Source organism: Bos javanicus, chromosome X, assembly GCF_032452875.1.
Source record: "Bos javanicus breed banteng chromosome X, ARS-OSU_banteng_1.0, whole genome shotgun sequence".
NCBI lineage: Eukaryota > Metazoa > Chordata > Mammalia > Artiodactyla > Bovidae > Bos > Bos javanicus.
Window position 1 is genome coordinate 140,303,067 of NC_083897.1, and position 15,690 is coordinate 140,318,756.

General features: G+C 52.3%; 2 protein-coding genes across 3 annotated transcripts in view; one reads left to right on the forward strand and one right to left on the reverse strand.

The window, feature by feature from the left end:
* STS (steroid sulfatase) overlaps positions 1-1,874 on the reverse strand; it is a 166,448-nt gene extending 164,574 nt beyond the window's left edge. Inside the window, exon 1 of the mRNA XM_061408208.1 lies at positions 759-1,874. The gene's annotated coding sequence lies outside the window, so the exon portion shown is untranslated. The remainder of the gene's footprint in view (positions 1-758) is intronic.
* PUDP (pseudouridine 5'-phosphatase) overlaps positions 71-15,690 on the forward strand; it is a 67,102-nt gene continuing 51,482 nt past the window's right edge. Inside the window, exon 1 of one of the 2 annotated variants that reach the window (XM_061408210.1) lies at positions 71-386. In XM_061408210.1, the coding sequence (XP_061264194.1) occupies positions 317-386 (70 nt within the window). In that variant the 5' untranslated portion in view covers positions 71-316. The remainder of the gene's footprint in view (positions 387-15,690) is intronic. The other variant, XM_061408213.1, reaches the window with a different exon arrangement.

Below are 15,690 nucleotides of genomic sequence, written 5' to 3' on the forward strand. Positions count from 1 at the left end.
GCCGCAGCGCGCGTGCGCGGGAGCAGCTTCGGGGGCGCGGGCGAGAGGAGGAGGAGGAGGAGGAGGAGGAGGCGGCGGCGGCTCGGGACCGCGCGTGCGCAGAAGGGCTCGGGATGCGCGCGCGCCAGGCCAGAGCGCGCGTACGTGCGGGAGCAGCCCGTGGCGGGAGGATGGGGGCAAGGGCGCGAGGAGGCTGCCCGGGGGCCGCGCGTGCGCAGAACGGCTCGGGACGCGCGGGGCAGGCCGGGAGCGCGCCTGCCGGCGCCTCCTCCCCGCCCTCCCTCTCCCCCCGCCCACCCCGCGAGTCGGCAGAGAAATGGCGGCGCCCGTACCCCTTCCGCGTCCCGTCACCCACCTGCTTTTTGACATGGACGGCCTCCTTCTGGGTGGGTAGCCTGCGGCCGCCTCCCGCCAGAGCTGTCTGGGGATTGGCGGGACGGGAAACGCAGGCCCTCAGCGCCGGGGTCGGGGGGCCACGACGGAGCGGTGTGAGGAGACCCCTCGGTCACCTCAGGCGGGTCGCCCGCCCGGGGCTGCAGCGTAGACGGCTCCCGGGCACTTCCGGCGGCCGCGCCGCGCTTGGGGGGCCGGCGCGCTCAGGGACCACCGCGCTGGCTGTGGAGTTTCTTGGTGAGGTCCCCCACCCCCCACCCCAGAGGCCGCGAGCGCTGCGCGCAGCCACCCAGCCTCAGTTGCCCTGTCTGCGCCCCGAGCTCCCCGGGGCCCTGCCGGGGCTCTGCCCTCTGAGGTGCACGCACCTGGTTGGTAGCATCTTACAGGCAGGACATGGTCCTCCATCCGCCGATTTGGGGGTGTGGGGGGCGGGCGCGGGGGCCTCTGCCGACGTCTGCAAGCGTTTGGGGGTGACCTAGCCGGAAGGCGGGAGTGCCATGCAAGCGGGGTTGCTGCTGAAACGCTCTCCGCAGTGCAAGGGACCGCGCCACGGCCACTGCAAACGCTCCTGACCCCCAGTGTCTTGTGCTGAGGAGGAGGTGATGGTAGTGATGGAGCCCTGCTCAGAGGTCCGGCTGGGCCGAGGGACTCCCAGCACGGACATCCGAGCGGGCAGCCTCTTTGCAGTGCGGTGCCCGGGTCCCCACCCCGCCGCTGCCCAATCAGAATCTGCACTTATTTAACCCAAGTGTCGGAAAGTTGGAGATGCATACAGCGCCCAGGGTTTGGAGTGGTTTAGCAATCCCGCGCACCCCCTCCGAACTTGTCCTGCAGTGGCTTGGTGGTAGGTGTGACCTCCAGCAACCGAAACGGAATTCAAGCAGGATTCATAGAAAGCACTCACTTTTTATAACTCAAGAGCCCGCTAACTGCCCTGAGTGCAGCCTACGGCTTGGGCCATTTTTTCCATAACGGTGCCAAGTATTACACGACGTTAGGGCCTGCGTGTTCCTGACCTCAGTCTCCAGAATGTTTCACAGAACTGTAAAAATGTGTGCATACTTTATGTAGACTACTGACTTGGTGGAGGTGTGTGTACTTTTAATGTGTGTGTGGTAGTCATTCAGCCGTCTCCGACTCTGCAACTCCATGGACTGTAGCCTGCCAGGCTCCCTGTGTCTATGGGGATTCTCCAGGCAAGAACACTGGAATGGGTTGCCATTTCCTTCTCCAGGGGAATCTTCCCTGTCCAGGGGTCGCACCCCAGTCTCCTGCATTGCAAGCAGATTCTTTAGCGTCTGAACCACCAGGTAAGACTTTCATGTACTTTAATGCTTCCTCTCGTAAAATCCTGCAATGTGGGAGAAAATATTTATGTTGACTAACTGAAAGGAAAAGCTTGCACAGCTCAGAGAGATAAAGTGACTTGCCCAAGGTCACACAGCTAATAAGGAACAGAGCTGAGAAATGGTTACAGATCAATCTAGTTCTAAATAAAAGTGCTGCGCTCAGCTTAATGAGAGTGAGTGTGACCTTGCCCCTGTGATCATGTAACTCGGTTCAATAATGGGGCTGTTTTTTTAAAGGCACACAAAAACCAGTCTCTTATTTCTTTTCACGGACCCAGGGCTTCCCAGGTGGCTCAGCAATAAAGAATCCGCCTGCAGTGCAGGAGACTCATGAGATGTGGGTTGGATCCCTGGGTGGGGAAGATCCCCTGGAGGAACGTATGGCATACCCACCCTGAGCAATCCCATGGAGAGAGGAGCCTGGCGGACTACAGCCCGTGGGGTTGCAAACAGTCAAATATGACTAAGCAACTTAGCACATAGCATAGCACAGAACTGTAAACCAGTGAATTCCTAAGGGAGAAAAATAAGTTCCTGTCGAGGTCACTGACTGGATGGAATAGTGTATGTGGCCACTAAACCTGATGTGACTCAATTTCAAAAAGGCCTCTGGGATTCATAAGTATAGTTTTTGGACATGGGTTTTCCTGCCCAGGTGGTCAAGTTAAATTGTCAAATAAATGCTTTACCCTCTAATGAAAGGTCTAGAGAACATGTTTTGGGAGTCTCATGAATTTTAATGCAGACTGAGGTGTCTCATTAAAGTTAAATTTATTAAACTTGTAAATGAGCTTGGTGCTTCATCCCCACTCAAGACACACATACGTGTTCCCTGGAGCCATGAATGTGACTTCTGTGGTGGTAATTGCAGGGGTTATCAACCAGGGGCTTCCCTGGTGGCTCAGCTGGTAAAGAATCTGCCTGCAGTGTGGGGGACCTGGGTTCAGTCCCTGGATTGGGAAGATCCCCTGGAGAAGGGAAAGGCTATCCACTCCAGTATTCTGGCCTGGAGAATCCCGTGGACTGTATAGTCCCTGGGTTCGAAAAGACTCAGACACGACTGAGCAACTTTCAGTTATCAGTCAGTCTCCACTTCACTAGTTAAGGCAAGTTGAGTGGTTTGTCAAGCATTGGACTGGCAGTTGTGTTACCCAATCCTCTGAACAAGTCAGAGAAGCAAAGATTAGTGCCCTCTGGGAACGTAAGACCCAACTCGTTTCCTCCCTTTTACGTCATTCTGCCCTGACTCTTCCTGGAGGTGGTAAGGCCTTGCAGAACTTTCTCAGAAATGCGCCTTTGGTTATTCTGTTACTTTTTACAAAACGTCTGGAATAAAACACCAGTTTCCAGAATGCAATATTTTACTTCCTTTAATCTGCTTGATTATACCTGTTCTAGGGCACCCCATTTCAGTACTCTTGCCTGGAAAATCCCATGGATGGAGGAGCCTGGAAAGCTGCAGTCCATGGGTTCGCTGAGGGTCGGACACGACTGAGTGACTTCACTTTCACGCATTGGAGACGGAAATGGCAACCCACTCCAGTGTTCTTGCCTGGAGAATCCCAGGGACGGGGGAGCCTGGTGGGCTGCCGTCTGTGGGGTCGCACAGAATTGGACATGACTGAAGTGACTTAGCAGCAGCAGCAGGGCTTCCCTAGTGGCCCAATCAGTAAAGAATCTGTTTGCAATGTGGGGGACCTGTGTTCGATCCCTGAGTTGGGAAGGTCCCTTAGAAGAGGGCATAGCAGCCCACTCCAGTATTCTTGTCTGGAGAATCCCCATGGACAGAGGAGCCTGGTGGGCTGCAGTCCATGGGGTTGCAGAGTCGGACACGACTGACTAACGAAGCACATACCTGTTCTAATTTTCAAGGGCCTGACTTCAGTTTGTCTGTTGTTTGCATAACAGTGCGTCATCAGTTAATAATAAGTTCTTTTTTGGTCTGCCCGCTTTTCAGAATTCCAAATGCATTTTCCCAGGAAGTTCTGTTTGTTTGTGTTAGCCCCAGTACTTGAATTTTCCAAGAAGTGGATCAGAAAACAGTGAGTTGGGTGAGGAATTCTTAGAGAAGGGCGAAGCTTGTGGACAATGAGGAAGTCTGGAGATTGTTGCAGGAATGCTGACAAGAACACCAGGGTTACTTTCTAGTGCTTTTGAAGTGTTTGCTGCTGTTGTCTTTTCAATCTTTGGAATTTGATTTTTGTTGACACAGGTAACAATTATCTGTGAGCTAGGTAGTAATTTTGGCCCTCACATGCTATTTAGACCCAGAGACAGAGGGGACTGAGATTATTTATGATCAAGGATAAGATTTTGAAGGAAGAAGATACAAGTATTAAACACTCAGCTCCTGAACAGGAAGGATTTTCTTGTTGCTTAAATAACTGAAGTTGTTTAATGACTTGAGGAGCACAAGAGGCTCTCTTTAAGAGAGGGGAAAGTTGGTGGTCCAGAGTCCTGCAATCTCATAGGCGTCAGATCAGATCAGATCAGTCGTTCAGTCGTGTCCGACTCTTTGCGACCCCATGAATCGCAGCACTCCAGGCCTCCCTGTCCATCACCAACTCCTGGAGTTCACTCAGACTCAAGTCCATCGAGTCAGTGATGCCATCCAGCCATCTCATCCTCTGTCGTCCCCTTCTCCTCTTGCCCCCAATCCCTCCCAGCATCAGAGTCTTTTCCAATGAGTCAACTCTTTGCACGAGGTGGCCAAAGTACTGGAGTTTCAGCTTTACCATCATTCCTTCCAAAGAAATCCCAGGGCTGATCTCCTTCAGAATGGACTGGTTGGATCTCCTTGCAGTCCAAGGGACTCTCAAGAGTCTTCTCCAATACCACAGTTCAAAAGCATCAATTCTTCGGCACTCAGCCTTCTTCACAGTCCAACTCTCACATCCATACATGACCACAGGAAAAACCATAGCCTTGACTAGATGGACCTTTGTTGGCAAAGTAATGTCTCTGCTTTTGAATATGCTATCTAGGTTGGTCATAACTTTCCTTCCAAGGAGTAAGCGTCTTTTAATTTCGTGGCTGCAGTCACCATCTGCAGTGATTTTGGAGCCCAGAAAAATAAAGTCTGACACTGTTCCACTGTTTCCCCATCTATTTCCCATGAAGTGATGGGACTGGATGCCATGATCTTCGTTTTTTGAATGTTGAGCTTTAAGCCAACTTTTTCACTCTCCACTTTGACCTTCATCAAGAGGCTTTTGAGTTCCTCTTCATTTTCTGCCATAAGGGTGGTGTCATCTTCATATCTGAGGTTATTGATATTTCTCCCGGCAATCTTGATTCCAGTTTGTGTTTCTTCCAGTCCAGCGTTTCTCACGATGTACTCTGCATAGAAGTTAAATAAACACGGTGTAGGACCATGTAAGAGAGCAAAGTTAAAAAAGGAAACAGACACAGAGGAAATGAGCTTGAATGGAAACTTTTTCTGTCCTAACACATCCAAAATATTGTTAATCAACACATAATCAATTAAAAAAAATCATTGAGATAGTTTACCTTCATTTTTGTTACCTAGCCTTTGAAGTCTGTGTGTATTGGACACTCAGAACGCATCTCCACACAAACTAGCCAGGTTTCCAGGCTTCACTGGCCACGTTTGGCCAGGGCCTCCCTTGTTGGATGACCCAGGTGCAGTGTTTTAGGAAGCAATTCATTGATGATTGCCCTTGATAACAGGGCCAGGTGGAGGGTGGATGTTAAACATATTGAGAATTAGGAATTCTGCGGATGTGTAAGATGTGATATATATATAATGTGCTTTCTAGGAGTTTGATGCAGTAATTATAATCCTTAAAAAGTCAGCCTTAGGAAAATAACTTATTTTCAAATTCTTAAAAAAAAATCAGAAAAATAATAATGTGATAGATGGGTGAGGGAAAATATGATTATTTGCAGTATTGATTATAACTGACCATGTCTCCATAAACATGCAGATATTGCAGGATTTTTTTATTTATTTTTAATCCCACAACATGTGAGATCCTTGGCTCAGTGGTAAAGAACCTGCCTGCCAGTAGAGGAGATGCAGAAGACGCTGGAAGAGGAAATGGCAACCCGCTCCAGTATCTGGGGAATCCCTTGGACAGAGGAGCCTGGCGGGCTACGGTCCATGGGGGCACAAAGAGCTGGTCAAAACTGAGCACCACATGTGGGATCCTAGATTCCCCACCAGGGACTGAACCTGCACACCCCCATGGGAAATACCGCTCTTAACCACTGGGCCACCAGCAGAGTCCAAGATGGCCGGATTTTAAGGGGTGACACCTGGCTTCTAATTCACCGTCACGGAGAGGAGCGGATGGCCTGTTGTGTACCTGCTTGCACTCCCATAGCTTTGTCCTAGGAGAAGGCAGCGGCACCCCACTCCAGTACTCTTGCCTGGAAAATCCCATGGACGGAAGAGCCTGGTGGTCTGAAGTCCATGGGGTCGCTAGGAGTCGGGCACAACTGAGCGACTTCACTTTCACTTTTCACTTTCATGCCTTGGAGCAGGAAATGGCAACCCACTCCAGTATTCTTGCCTGGAGAATCCCGGGGACAGAGGAGCCTAGTGGGCTGCCGTCTATGGGGTCTCACAGAGTCGGACGCGACTGAAGCGACTTAGCAGTAGCATCAGCAGCTTTGTCCCTGCCCAGTAATGGCCCTTGAGATGGTGTGGAAGGGCCCGGTTCTGCTTCTGGGTGCCTCTGGGTGAAGGCAGGGCCTCTCTGGAGCTCAGCAGCTCACAGCTGTGCCCACACGGGGTCAGAGTCCCCTGTCACCCGTCGTCCTTTTGTTCACGTCCCCTATGCCAGATTGTCTAGACCCCGGAACCTCCACACAGCTGATGACAAACAGTCTCCTTAGATGGCTTTAGCACTTTCGTAGGTTACTTCCCTGAGGGCTCCGAAGGTCAAGAATATGCCTGCAATGCAGGAGACGTGGGTTCGATCCCTGGGTCGGGAAGATCCCTCGGAGAAGGGCATGGCAACCCATTCCAGTATTTTTCCCTGGAGAATCCCAGGGACAGAGGAGCCTGGCGGCTACAGTCCATGGGGTCACCAAGAGTCGGACACGACTGAGCAACCAAGGGGCAGGTGAAGGTACCAACAGACCGTGTTGCTTGTCCGAGAAAATCCATCAGGAATAAGAAAGGACTCTAGAGGGGACCAAGGTGGGGAAACTCAGGCCTGTTAAGCCGTGCTTCCTAACAGTCCCAGACCTCGTCAGCCTTCAGTGTGTGCCTGCCATTAGCAGTTCCTATCCACCACAGCGGCTCCTGTTTCTAGAATAACTGGGAAGAGGGTGAGATCAAAATTGCAGAATTCTGCAGGTCGACAGGAGTTTGGTCCAGCTGGCAAGACAGCTAAAATTCTCAGCAGGTTTCTGCCAGTGCAGGTGCAGAGCATCCTTGCCTTGCTTTCTGCTAGCTTCCTTATCCTCCTCGTGGTGTGCTTTCCTCTGGAATCTCAGCAGCGAAAACAAGCTACGATCTCAGGAGAGGAGTCATCGTTTTTTCTCTCAATCTGTTTTTCCCTCCTTCTTCTTGGAAAAAGCTGGGTGTTGGGGATTCTTTGGTCCCTTTTGTCTTTATGATGATTCTCTCTTTTCTCTGTTTCAGCTTCTTTTTTTTTCTTGCTTTCATTTTGTAAGCTGCTATAATTTATCATTTACGCCATGTCATTCTTCAGGGGTAGACTGAGATTTAATGTAACAGAAAAGAGCAAGGGAAATAATGCCCCCAAGAAACGTCTGCCGAGAGCTGTCATTACACAGAGTTGCCCAAGTGACTTTTTAAACCTGTGTTTGCAGTGTTTGAAAAGTGACGGATACATAGCCTGAGGTCAGAAGGTGCCATGGTGTTTGCATTACATTCAAAAATAAAGATCTCACCATCAGCTGTACATGAATACTGGCTTCCCAGGTGGCGCTAATGGTAGAGAACACGCCTGCCAGTGCAGGAGACAGAAGAGACACAGGTTCGATCCCTGGGTCGGGAAGATCCCCTGGAGGAGGGCATGGCAACCCACTCCTGTATTCTCTCCTGGAGAATCCCATGGACAGAGGAGCCTGGAGGGCTGTCGTAGACTTGTAAAGACTTGGACACAGCTGAAGCGATGTAGCATGCACAGGGTATTAGAAGCTTCCTAGAATTGTGTTGAAATGGGGGGCGAGGGCAGTGCTGGTGTTACAGAACACATTTCTGTGGTTTAAAATGGCCTTCTGGGTGTCTGAGGAGAATCTTCTTGAACACATAATGATCGTGACAGACTCACATTTCTGTTTCTTGAGCAGAAGTGCTTAAGAAGTGTTCTCCCGCTTTTGGTCTTTGCAGAGGTGGACGACCATCCCAGCAGCCCTCAGGTTACCTTCTGAGTGTTGGTCAGATCCATCCCCATTTTCCTTTAGGGTCTGGCTCCCTCACGCCCTTTGCTGTGATGCCTGCGGTCAGTAGCTTAGCTTCTGTGCACAGAGTACCTGTGCAGACGGGGGCCCGTGCCTGCGCTGAGGGCGGTCTGCTCCGTGCCCTGGCCTGGCAGGCAACTCCGTAGGCCTGCCTCCTGCCCCTGGGCCGGGCAGTCGATGGCCCTTAACTCGCCTCCCGAGGCCTAGAGTCCAGGAACGGATCTAGAGGCGAACTAGAGTCTGCTCGACGCCCGCTAGCCTGTCCAGGCTACGTGAGATGCGGACCCGTGATCACAGCTTGCATGTGTGCTCAGTTGGTTCAGTCGTGCCCGACTCTGCGACCCCATGGATTGTAGCCCCCCAGGCTCCTCTGTCAGTGGGATTCTACGGGCAAAAATACTGGAATGGGTTGCTGTTTCCTCCTCCAGGGGATCTTCCGGACCCAGGGATCGAACCCATGTCTCTCAGGTCTCCTGCTTTGGCAGGTGGCTTAAAAATCCATAAAGGACTATTTGGGAGGATGGGCTCTGGGTAGGTTGGTTTGCATATAAAAGGCACCCTCGTTTACATACAAAAGACAGCTTCTTACCATCTCTGGGAATTAGCAGTCTCTTCCCCTGGGTCAGCTTGTCAGAGTATCAGAAGTACTTTCCTGTCCTCCTCCTCCATCCCCTTCCTTCTCTTTTTTCCCACTTGGAGCTGGGCCCAGGGATCTCTGAAGACATTTGGGCACCAAATTTTCTTTGGGGGGAATCTTTTTTTTAATTTATGTTTATTTGGAGGATAATCGCTTTACAATGTTGTGTTCGTTTCTGCCGTACATCAGTATGAATCAGCCGTCAGTTCAGTTCAGTCGCTCAGTCGTGTCCGACTTTGTGAACCCATGAACCGCAGTGTGCCAGGCCTCCCTGTCCATCACCAACTCCCAGAGTTCACCGAAACTCATGTCCATGGAGTCGGTGACACCATCCAACCATCTCATCCTCTGTCGTCCCCTTCTCCTCCCGCCCCCAATCCCTCCCAGCATCAGGGTCTTTTCCAAGGAGTCAGCTCTTTACATCAGGTGGCCAAAGGACTGGAGCCTCAGCTTGAGTGATATGTATACATACATCCCCTCCCTCTTGAGCCTCCCTCGCACCCCATCCTGCCCTCCGGGTCCTCACAGAGCGCTGAGCTGAGCTCCCTGCGCTGTAGAGCTGCTTGCCACTATTTTACGCCTGATAGTGTATATATGTCCGTGCTGCTCTCTTCATTCGCCCCACTTCCTCCCTCTCACGCTGCTCCACAGATCTGTTCTCTGCTGCGCATCTCTATTCCTGCCCTGCAAATAGGCTTGTCAGTACAGTTTTTCTAGATTCCCTAGTTAAACGTTAATATAGAATATTTGTTTTTCTCACTTACTTCACCCTGTATGACAGGCTCTCGGTTCACCCATATCACCACAAATGACTCAGCTTTGTTTCTTTTTATGGCTAAGTAGTATTTGATTGTTGGAGAAGGCGATGGCACCCCACTCCAGTGCTCTTGCCTGGAAAATCCCATGGACGGAGGAGCCTGGTAGGCTGCTGTCCATGGGGTCGCTACGAGTCAGACACAACTGAGCAACTTCACTTTCACTTTTCACTTTCATGCATTGGAGAAGGAAATGGCAACCCACTCCAGTGTTCTTGCCTGGAGAATCCCAGGGACGGGGGAGCCTGGTGGGCTGCCGTCTATGGGGTCACAGAGAGTCGGACACGACTGAAGCGACTTAGCAGCAGCAGCAGCAGTATTTGATTGTATATGTCTGTGTGTGTGTGTGTGTGTGTGTGAGACGTCTTCTTTATCCATTCACGTGTCAGTGGACATGTAGGTGGCTTTCATGTCCTAGCTGCTGTAAATAGTGCTGCAGTGAACACTCAGGTACCACGCATCTTTGAATTACGGTTTTCTCAGAGGTATATGCTCAGTACTGGGCTTGCTGGGTCATACGGTAGTTTTTATTCCTAGCTGTTTAAGGAGTCTCTGTACTGTTTTCTATACTGGTTGTATCAATCTTTATTCCCATCTTTTGGTAGAATCTTGAACAGCAGCTGGTATTTAGTTAAGAGATCACATTCAAAAAAAAGAGAGAAGCTTCCTACATGTCCTCCTGAAGTAGCCACTCACCGATACCTGCAGCTCACAAGGTGTGCCCGTCAGACCTTGTGACAGCCGTGTCCCTCGGGAACCCGGCAGCCCTGGGCCGACGCCTCTCTGCAGACGTCTGCCACTGCAGGCCTGGCGTGTTCTCATCCATCACTCCTGAGGCTGGAGCTCGAGCTGGAGTGCAGAATGACATGGATTTAACAGCAGTTCTGGCAGTGCTGGGCCAGCGCTGTCCTTGGCGTGAGGGCCCTGTGGCTGCATTTTCACAGGTCCACAGGGTTCTCTGTCCATGTTCACCACAGTTTCATTGTCTTGGAAACCTTTCTGCTCCTGCTTTAAGAAAAGGGGATCACTTGGTTATCGAAGAAACGTTTTGTGACAGCAAGGTGTTACTTGGTGTTTTCTTCTGGCTGCAAACAGTTGATTTCAGTTGGTCCCTGATACATTCCAATTTCTTCTCTTTGTCTGTTATTTCCCTTTTTTATCTTAGAAGCATTTCCTTTGGTTACATTGACAGCGTGTGTTTTTTGCCTGATAACTGTATAATCAAGGCCGACTATGAGTCCAGCTGAGATAACTGTCTTTTGCCACCATGTACTTTGAGTTTGGCACTGACAGCTGGATGACCATGCGTTGGCTTTGAAAGTGATATGTGGAGGTGACTGGCTTTGCAGAGGGGGAGTTCTGGTCGAATTTGGGATGTGTTTGGAGAAATCATCGAGCTGCCTGGAGAACCCAGAGAAAACCGAGCCCGCTGTTTCCTACTGGGTCGTTTCAGCAAGCATCTCAGTGGGTGGCCTTGGGCCAACTTGGAATGCCTGCCAGGCAACTGTCACTGGTTCAGGCACAATGGGACATCCTTACTGGGCTTCCCAGGGGGCGCTGGTGGTAGAGAACCCACCTGCCAATGCAGGAGATGTGATAGATGCAGGTTCCATCCCTGGGTTGGGAAGATCCGCTGGAGAAGGAAGTGGCAACTCACTCCAGTATCCGTGCCTGGAGAATGCCATGGACACAGGAGCATGGCAGGCTACAGTCCATGGGGTCACAGAGAGTCGGACACGACTGAGTGACTGAGCACGCACGCATCCACCACAGAGACCACATAGCTGAACCCTCGTGTTCTAGCCTTTGTCTCACTCTGAGGGTCGATGGAGGGTCCCACTCAGGCCCACCTGTGCTCACTGAACATGTTAGCTATCACCTGGAGAAAGCCTGCTTCCTCACTTCACCCTGGTACCCGCTCTCCCTGCCAACTTGGTGCCATTCCCCATCCTCAGGCGTTCTCCCGCAGCAGAGCCCGCCCCCACCTTTGGGGTCTCGGGCATGTCTCAGACGGGGCGGGACCCTCCTGGGCCTTCAGAGGCTCGTCAAGATACAAGAAAGTCAGGTCCAAGACAGCCTGCTAGCCGACACAAGGCCTTCAGTGTACTGTTCTTTGTTGTTATTGCTGCTGTTGTTTTTTAAATTAATTAATTTTATTTTTGGCTGTGCTGGGTCTTCATTGCTGTGAGGGCTGTTCTCTATCTGTGACAGGCAGGGGATATTATCTAGTTGTGACAGTGTGACAAGCGGGGCTGTTCTCTAGCTGTGACAGGCAGGGCTGTTCTCTAGCTGTGGCAGTGTGACAGGTGGGGCTGTTCTCTAGCTGTGGCAGTGTGATAGGTGGGGCTGTTCTCTAGCTGTGGCAATGTGACAGGTGGGGCTGTTCTCTGGCTGTGACAGGCGAAGCTGTTCTCTAGCTGTGGCAGTGTGACAGGTGGGGCTGTTCTGTAGCTGTGGCAGTGTGACAGGTGGGGCTGTTCTCTGGCTGTGACAGGCGAGGCTGTTCTCTAGCTGTGACAGGCAGGGCTATTCTCTAGCTGTGACAGGTGGGGCTGTTCTCTAGTTGTGACAGGCAGAGGCTATTCTCTGGTTGTGACAGGCAGGGCTGTTCTCTAGTTGTGACAGGTGGGGGCTATTCTCTGGTTGTGACAGGCAGGGCTGTTCTCTAGCTGTGACAGTGTGACAGGCGAGGCTGTTCTCTAACTGTGACAGGCAGGGCTGTTCTCTAGCTGTGACAGTGTGACAGGCAGGGCTGTTCTCTAGCTGTGACAGGTGGGGCTGTTCTCTAGTTGTGACAGGCAGAGGCTATTCTCTGGTTGTGACAGGCAGGGCTGTTCTCTAGCTGTGACAGTGTGACAGGTGGGGCTGTTCTCTAGCTGTGACAGGCAGGGCTGTTCTCTAGCTGTGACAGGCAGGGCTGTTCTCTAGCTGTGACAGGCAGGGCTGTTCTCTAGCTGTGACAGGCGGAGGCTATTCTCTAGTTGTGACAAGCAGACCTGTTCTCTATTTTGACAGGCAGGGGCTGTTCTCTGGCTGTGACGGGCGGGAGCTGTACTTTATTGTGACAGGTGGGGCTCTGCTCTAGCTGTGACAGGTGGGGCTCTCCTGTAGCTGTGACAGGCAGGGGCTGTTCTCTAACTGTGTCAGGCGGGGCTGTTCTCTATCTGTGACAGGCGGGGGCTGTTCTCTAGCTGTGACAGGCGGGGCTCTTCTCTGACTGTGACAAGTGGGACTTTCTCTGGTTGTGACAAGCATGGTATATTCTCTAGCTGTGACAGGCGGGGCTCTTCTCTAGTTGTGATAGGCGGGGGCTGTTCTCTGGCTGTGACAGGCAGGGCTGTTCTCTAGCTGTGACAGGCGGGGCTCTTCTCTGACTGTGACAAGTGGGACTTTCTCTGGTTGTGACAAGCATGGTATATTCTCTAGCTGTGACAGGCGGGGCTCTTCTCTAGTTGTGATAGGCGGGGGCTGTTCTCTAGCTGTGACAGGCAGGGCTGTTCTCTAGCTGTGACAGGCGGGGCTCTTCTCTGACTGTGACAAGTGGGACTTTCTCTGGTTGTGACAAGCATGGTATATTCTCTAGCTGTGACAGGCAGGGCTGTTCTCTAGCTGTGACAGGCGGAGGCTATTCTCTAGTTGTGACAAGCAGACCTGTTCTCTATTTTGATAGGCAGGGGCTGTTCTCTGGCTGTGACGGGCGGGGGCTGTACTTTATTGTGACAGGTGGGGCTCTCCTCTAGCTGTGACAGGTGGGGCTCTCCTCTAGCTGTGACAGGCAGGGGCTGTTCTCTAACTATGTCAGGCGGGGCTGTTCTCTAGTTGTGATAGGCAGGGGCTGTTCTCTAGCTGTGACAGGTGGGGGCTATTCTCTGGTTGTGATAGGCGGGGGCTGTTCTCTAGCTGTGACGGGGGGGCTGTTCTCTAGCTGTGACAGGCGGGGCTCTTCTCTGACTGTGACAAGTGGGACTTTCTCTGGTTGTGACAAGCATGGTATATTCTCTAGCTGTGACAGGCGGGGCTCTTCTCTAGCTGTGACAGGCGGAGGCTATTCTCTAGCTGTGACAGGCAGGGCTGTTCTCTAGCTGTGACAGGTGGGGCTCTTCTCTGACTGTGACAAGTGGGACTTTCTGGTTGTGCCAAGCATGGTATATTCTCTAGCTGTGACAGGTGGGGGCTGTTCTCTAGCTGTGACAGGCGGGGCTGTTCTCTAGCTGTGACAGGCGGGGCTGTTCTCTAGCTGTGACAGGCGGGGCTCTTCTCTGACTGTGACAAGTGGGACTTTCTCTAGCTGTGACAGGCAGACTGTTCTCTAGCTGTGACAGGTGGGGGCTGTTCTCTAGCTGTGACGGGTGGGGATTGTGACAAGTGGGACTTTCTCTGGTTGTGACAAGTGCGGTATGTTCTCTAGCTATGACAGGCGGGGCTGTTCTCTAGTTGCGGTGTTTGTGCTTCTTTTCACATTGCTTTCTCTTGTTGCAGAGCATGGGATCTGGGACAGGTGGGCTCAGTAGTTGTGGCTCCCAGGCTCAGCTATTACACAGCATGTGGGAATCCGGGGCCAGGGATCAAACCCATGTGCCCTGCATTGCATGCTGGCCTCTCTTCCACTGGACCACCTGGGAAACCCTTGTGCAGTGTTTACTGTGACTTTGCAAAAGAGATGTAGTTGTCTGAATACGATACAGCCCTTCTTCATAGCATTTGTGTTTGTTATTAGATCTGATAAAGGCACGTCCGCCCTTGGTGAGCAGATGGCACACATGTGAACTTAACAGCTTCGTGTAACCGCACCTGTGATACTGAATAACCACTGCAGGGTACCTGTCTTGGCGTTTATAATATCATATTGAGCGTTGGGCTGGAGAGAGAGTCAGGCCCTGAACTGGAGGGGTCCTTTTCACACTGGCGTCTTCTCGGTGCCCGGGCTTGGGGTGAGTATGCAGGACTCTGCAGGCATCAGCTGTCCTTCCCATCCGGGAGGGAGGTGGTCTTCCTGTTCAGACTGATGCCCCCACATGGGCTGGCCCTGGCCCTTCCTTCCTCAAGGGACGGAAGGGTTGCCTTTTCTAAGGAATGTCACCAGCTCCTCTTCTCCCGCTGCTTCTAATTCTTCTATTCTTTAGTCGCTCAGTCGTGTCTGACTCTGCCACCCCATGGACTGCAGCCTGCCAGGCTCCTCTGTCCATGGGATTCTTCAGGCAAGAGTCCTGCAGTGGGTTGCCATTCCCTTCTCCCAGGGATCTTCGCACCCCAGGGATTGAACCCGAGTCTCCCGCACTGGCAGGTGGATTCTTTCCCACGGAACCACCAGGGAAGCCCAGGGCTTTAGTACCTGAGCACAGCTTGTTCTAGATTATCACTGAAACACAATTTGCCTGCTGTCCAGGCTCCATCCTGCCTGCACGCTTTCCACCCACAACCCAGGAACTTTGTCAGGATGAAGGGTGCAGTGACTTTCGAGTGGCCGGCTTGCTGTTGTTCAGTCGCTCAGCTGTGCCCGACTCTGCGAGCCCACGGACTGCAGCACAGGCTTCCCTGTCCAGCACAATGTCCCAGAGTTTGCTCAGACTCACATCCATTGAGTCCATGTGTGGCCGGCATCTCTTGTGTGTCCAGAACTTTGGGCTTCATGAGCCGCTACTACCCTGCTCTGTCCTGCGCGTCTCATCTGTCTGTCCTTCTCTGTCCGTGTTCAGGGCCCTGGCCTTGGCCGTGGACCCCTTCCCTGCGATCTCTCACGGACACGTGGCTTCGAGGAGCCTTCTGCTCTATCGTCTCTGGGTCCCTGTGCGCACCCTCACCTCCCATTTAGCTCCCTCCACACTTCCCAGTGCCCATGGGCACTCCACCCAGAGGCCACCCCCAAGACCCAGGTTTCAAGCCGAGGCCAGACCAGTCTGCCACGCTCTCCATGAGCCACTTGTGGCCTTTCTGTCTTCTGACCCTCCGCTGTCTCTTCCCAACATCAAGTCCTTCCTGCTGGCTGAAGATTCACGGTCATGCTGGTGTCTTCGGGTCCCCCGTCTCCCTCCTTGGGTGACAGTGTTTCCCGGGAGTCTTCCCCATGGACACTGCCCGCCTCAGCTGGTCCCCTGGC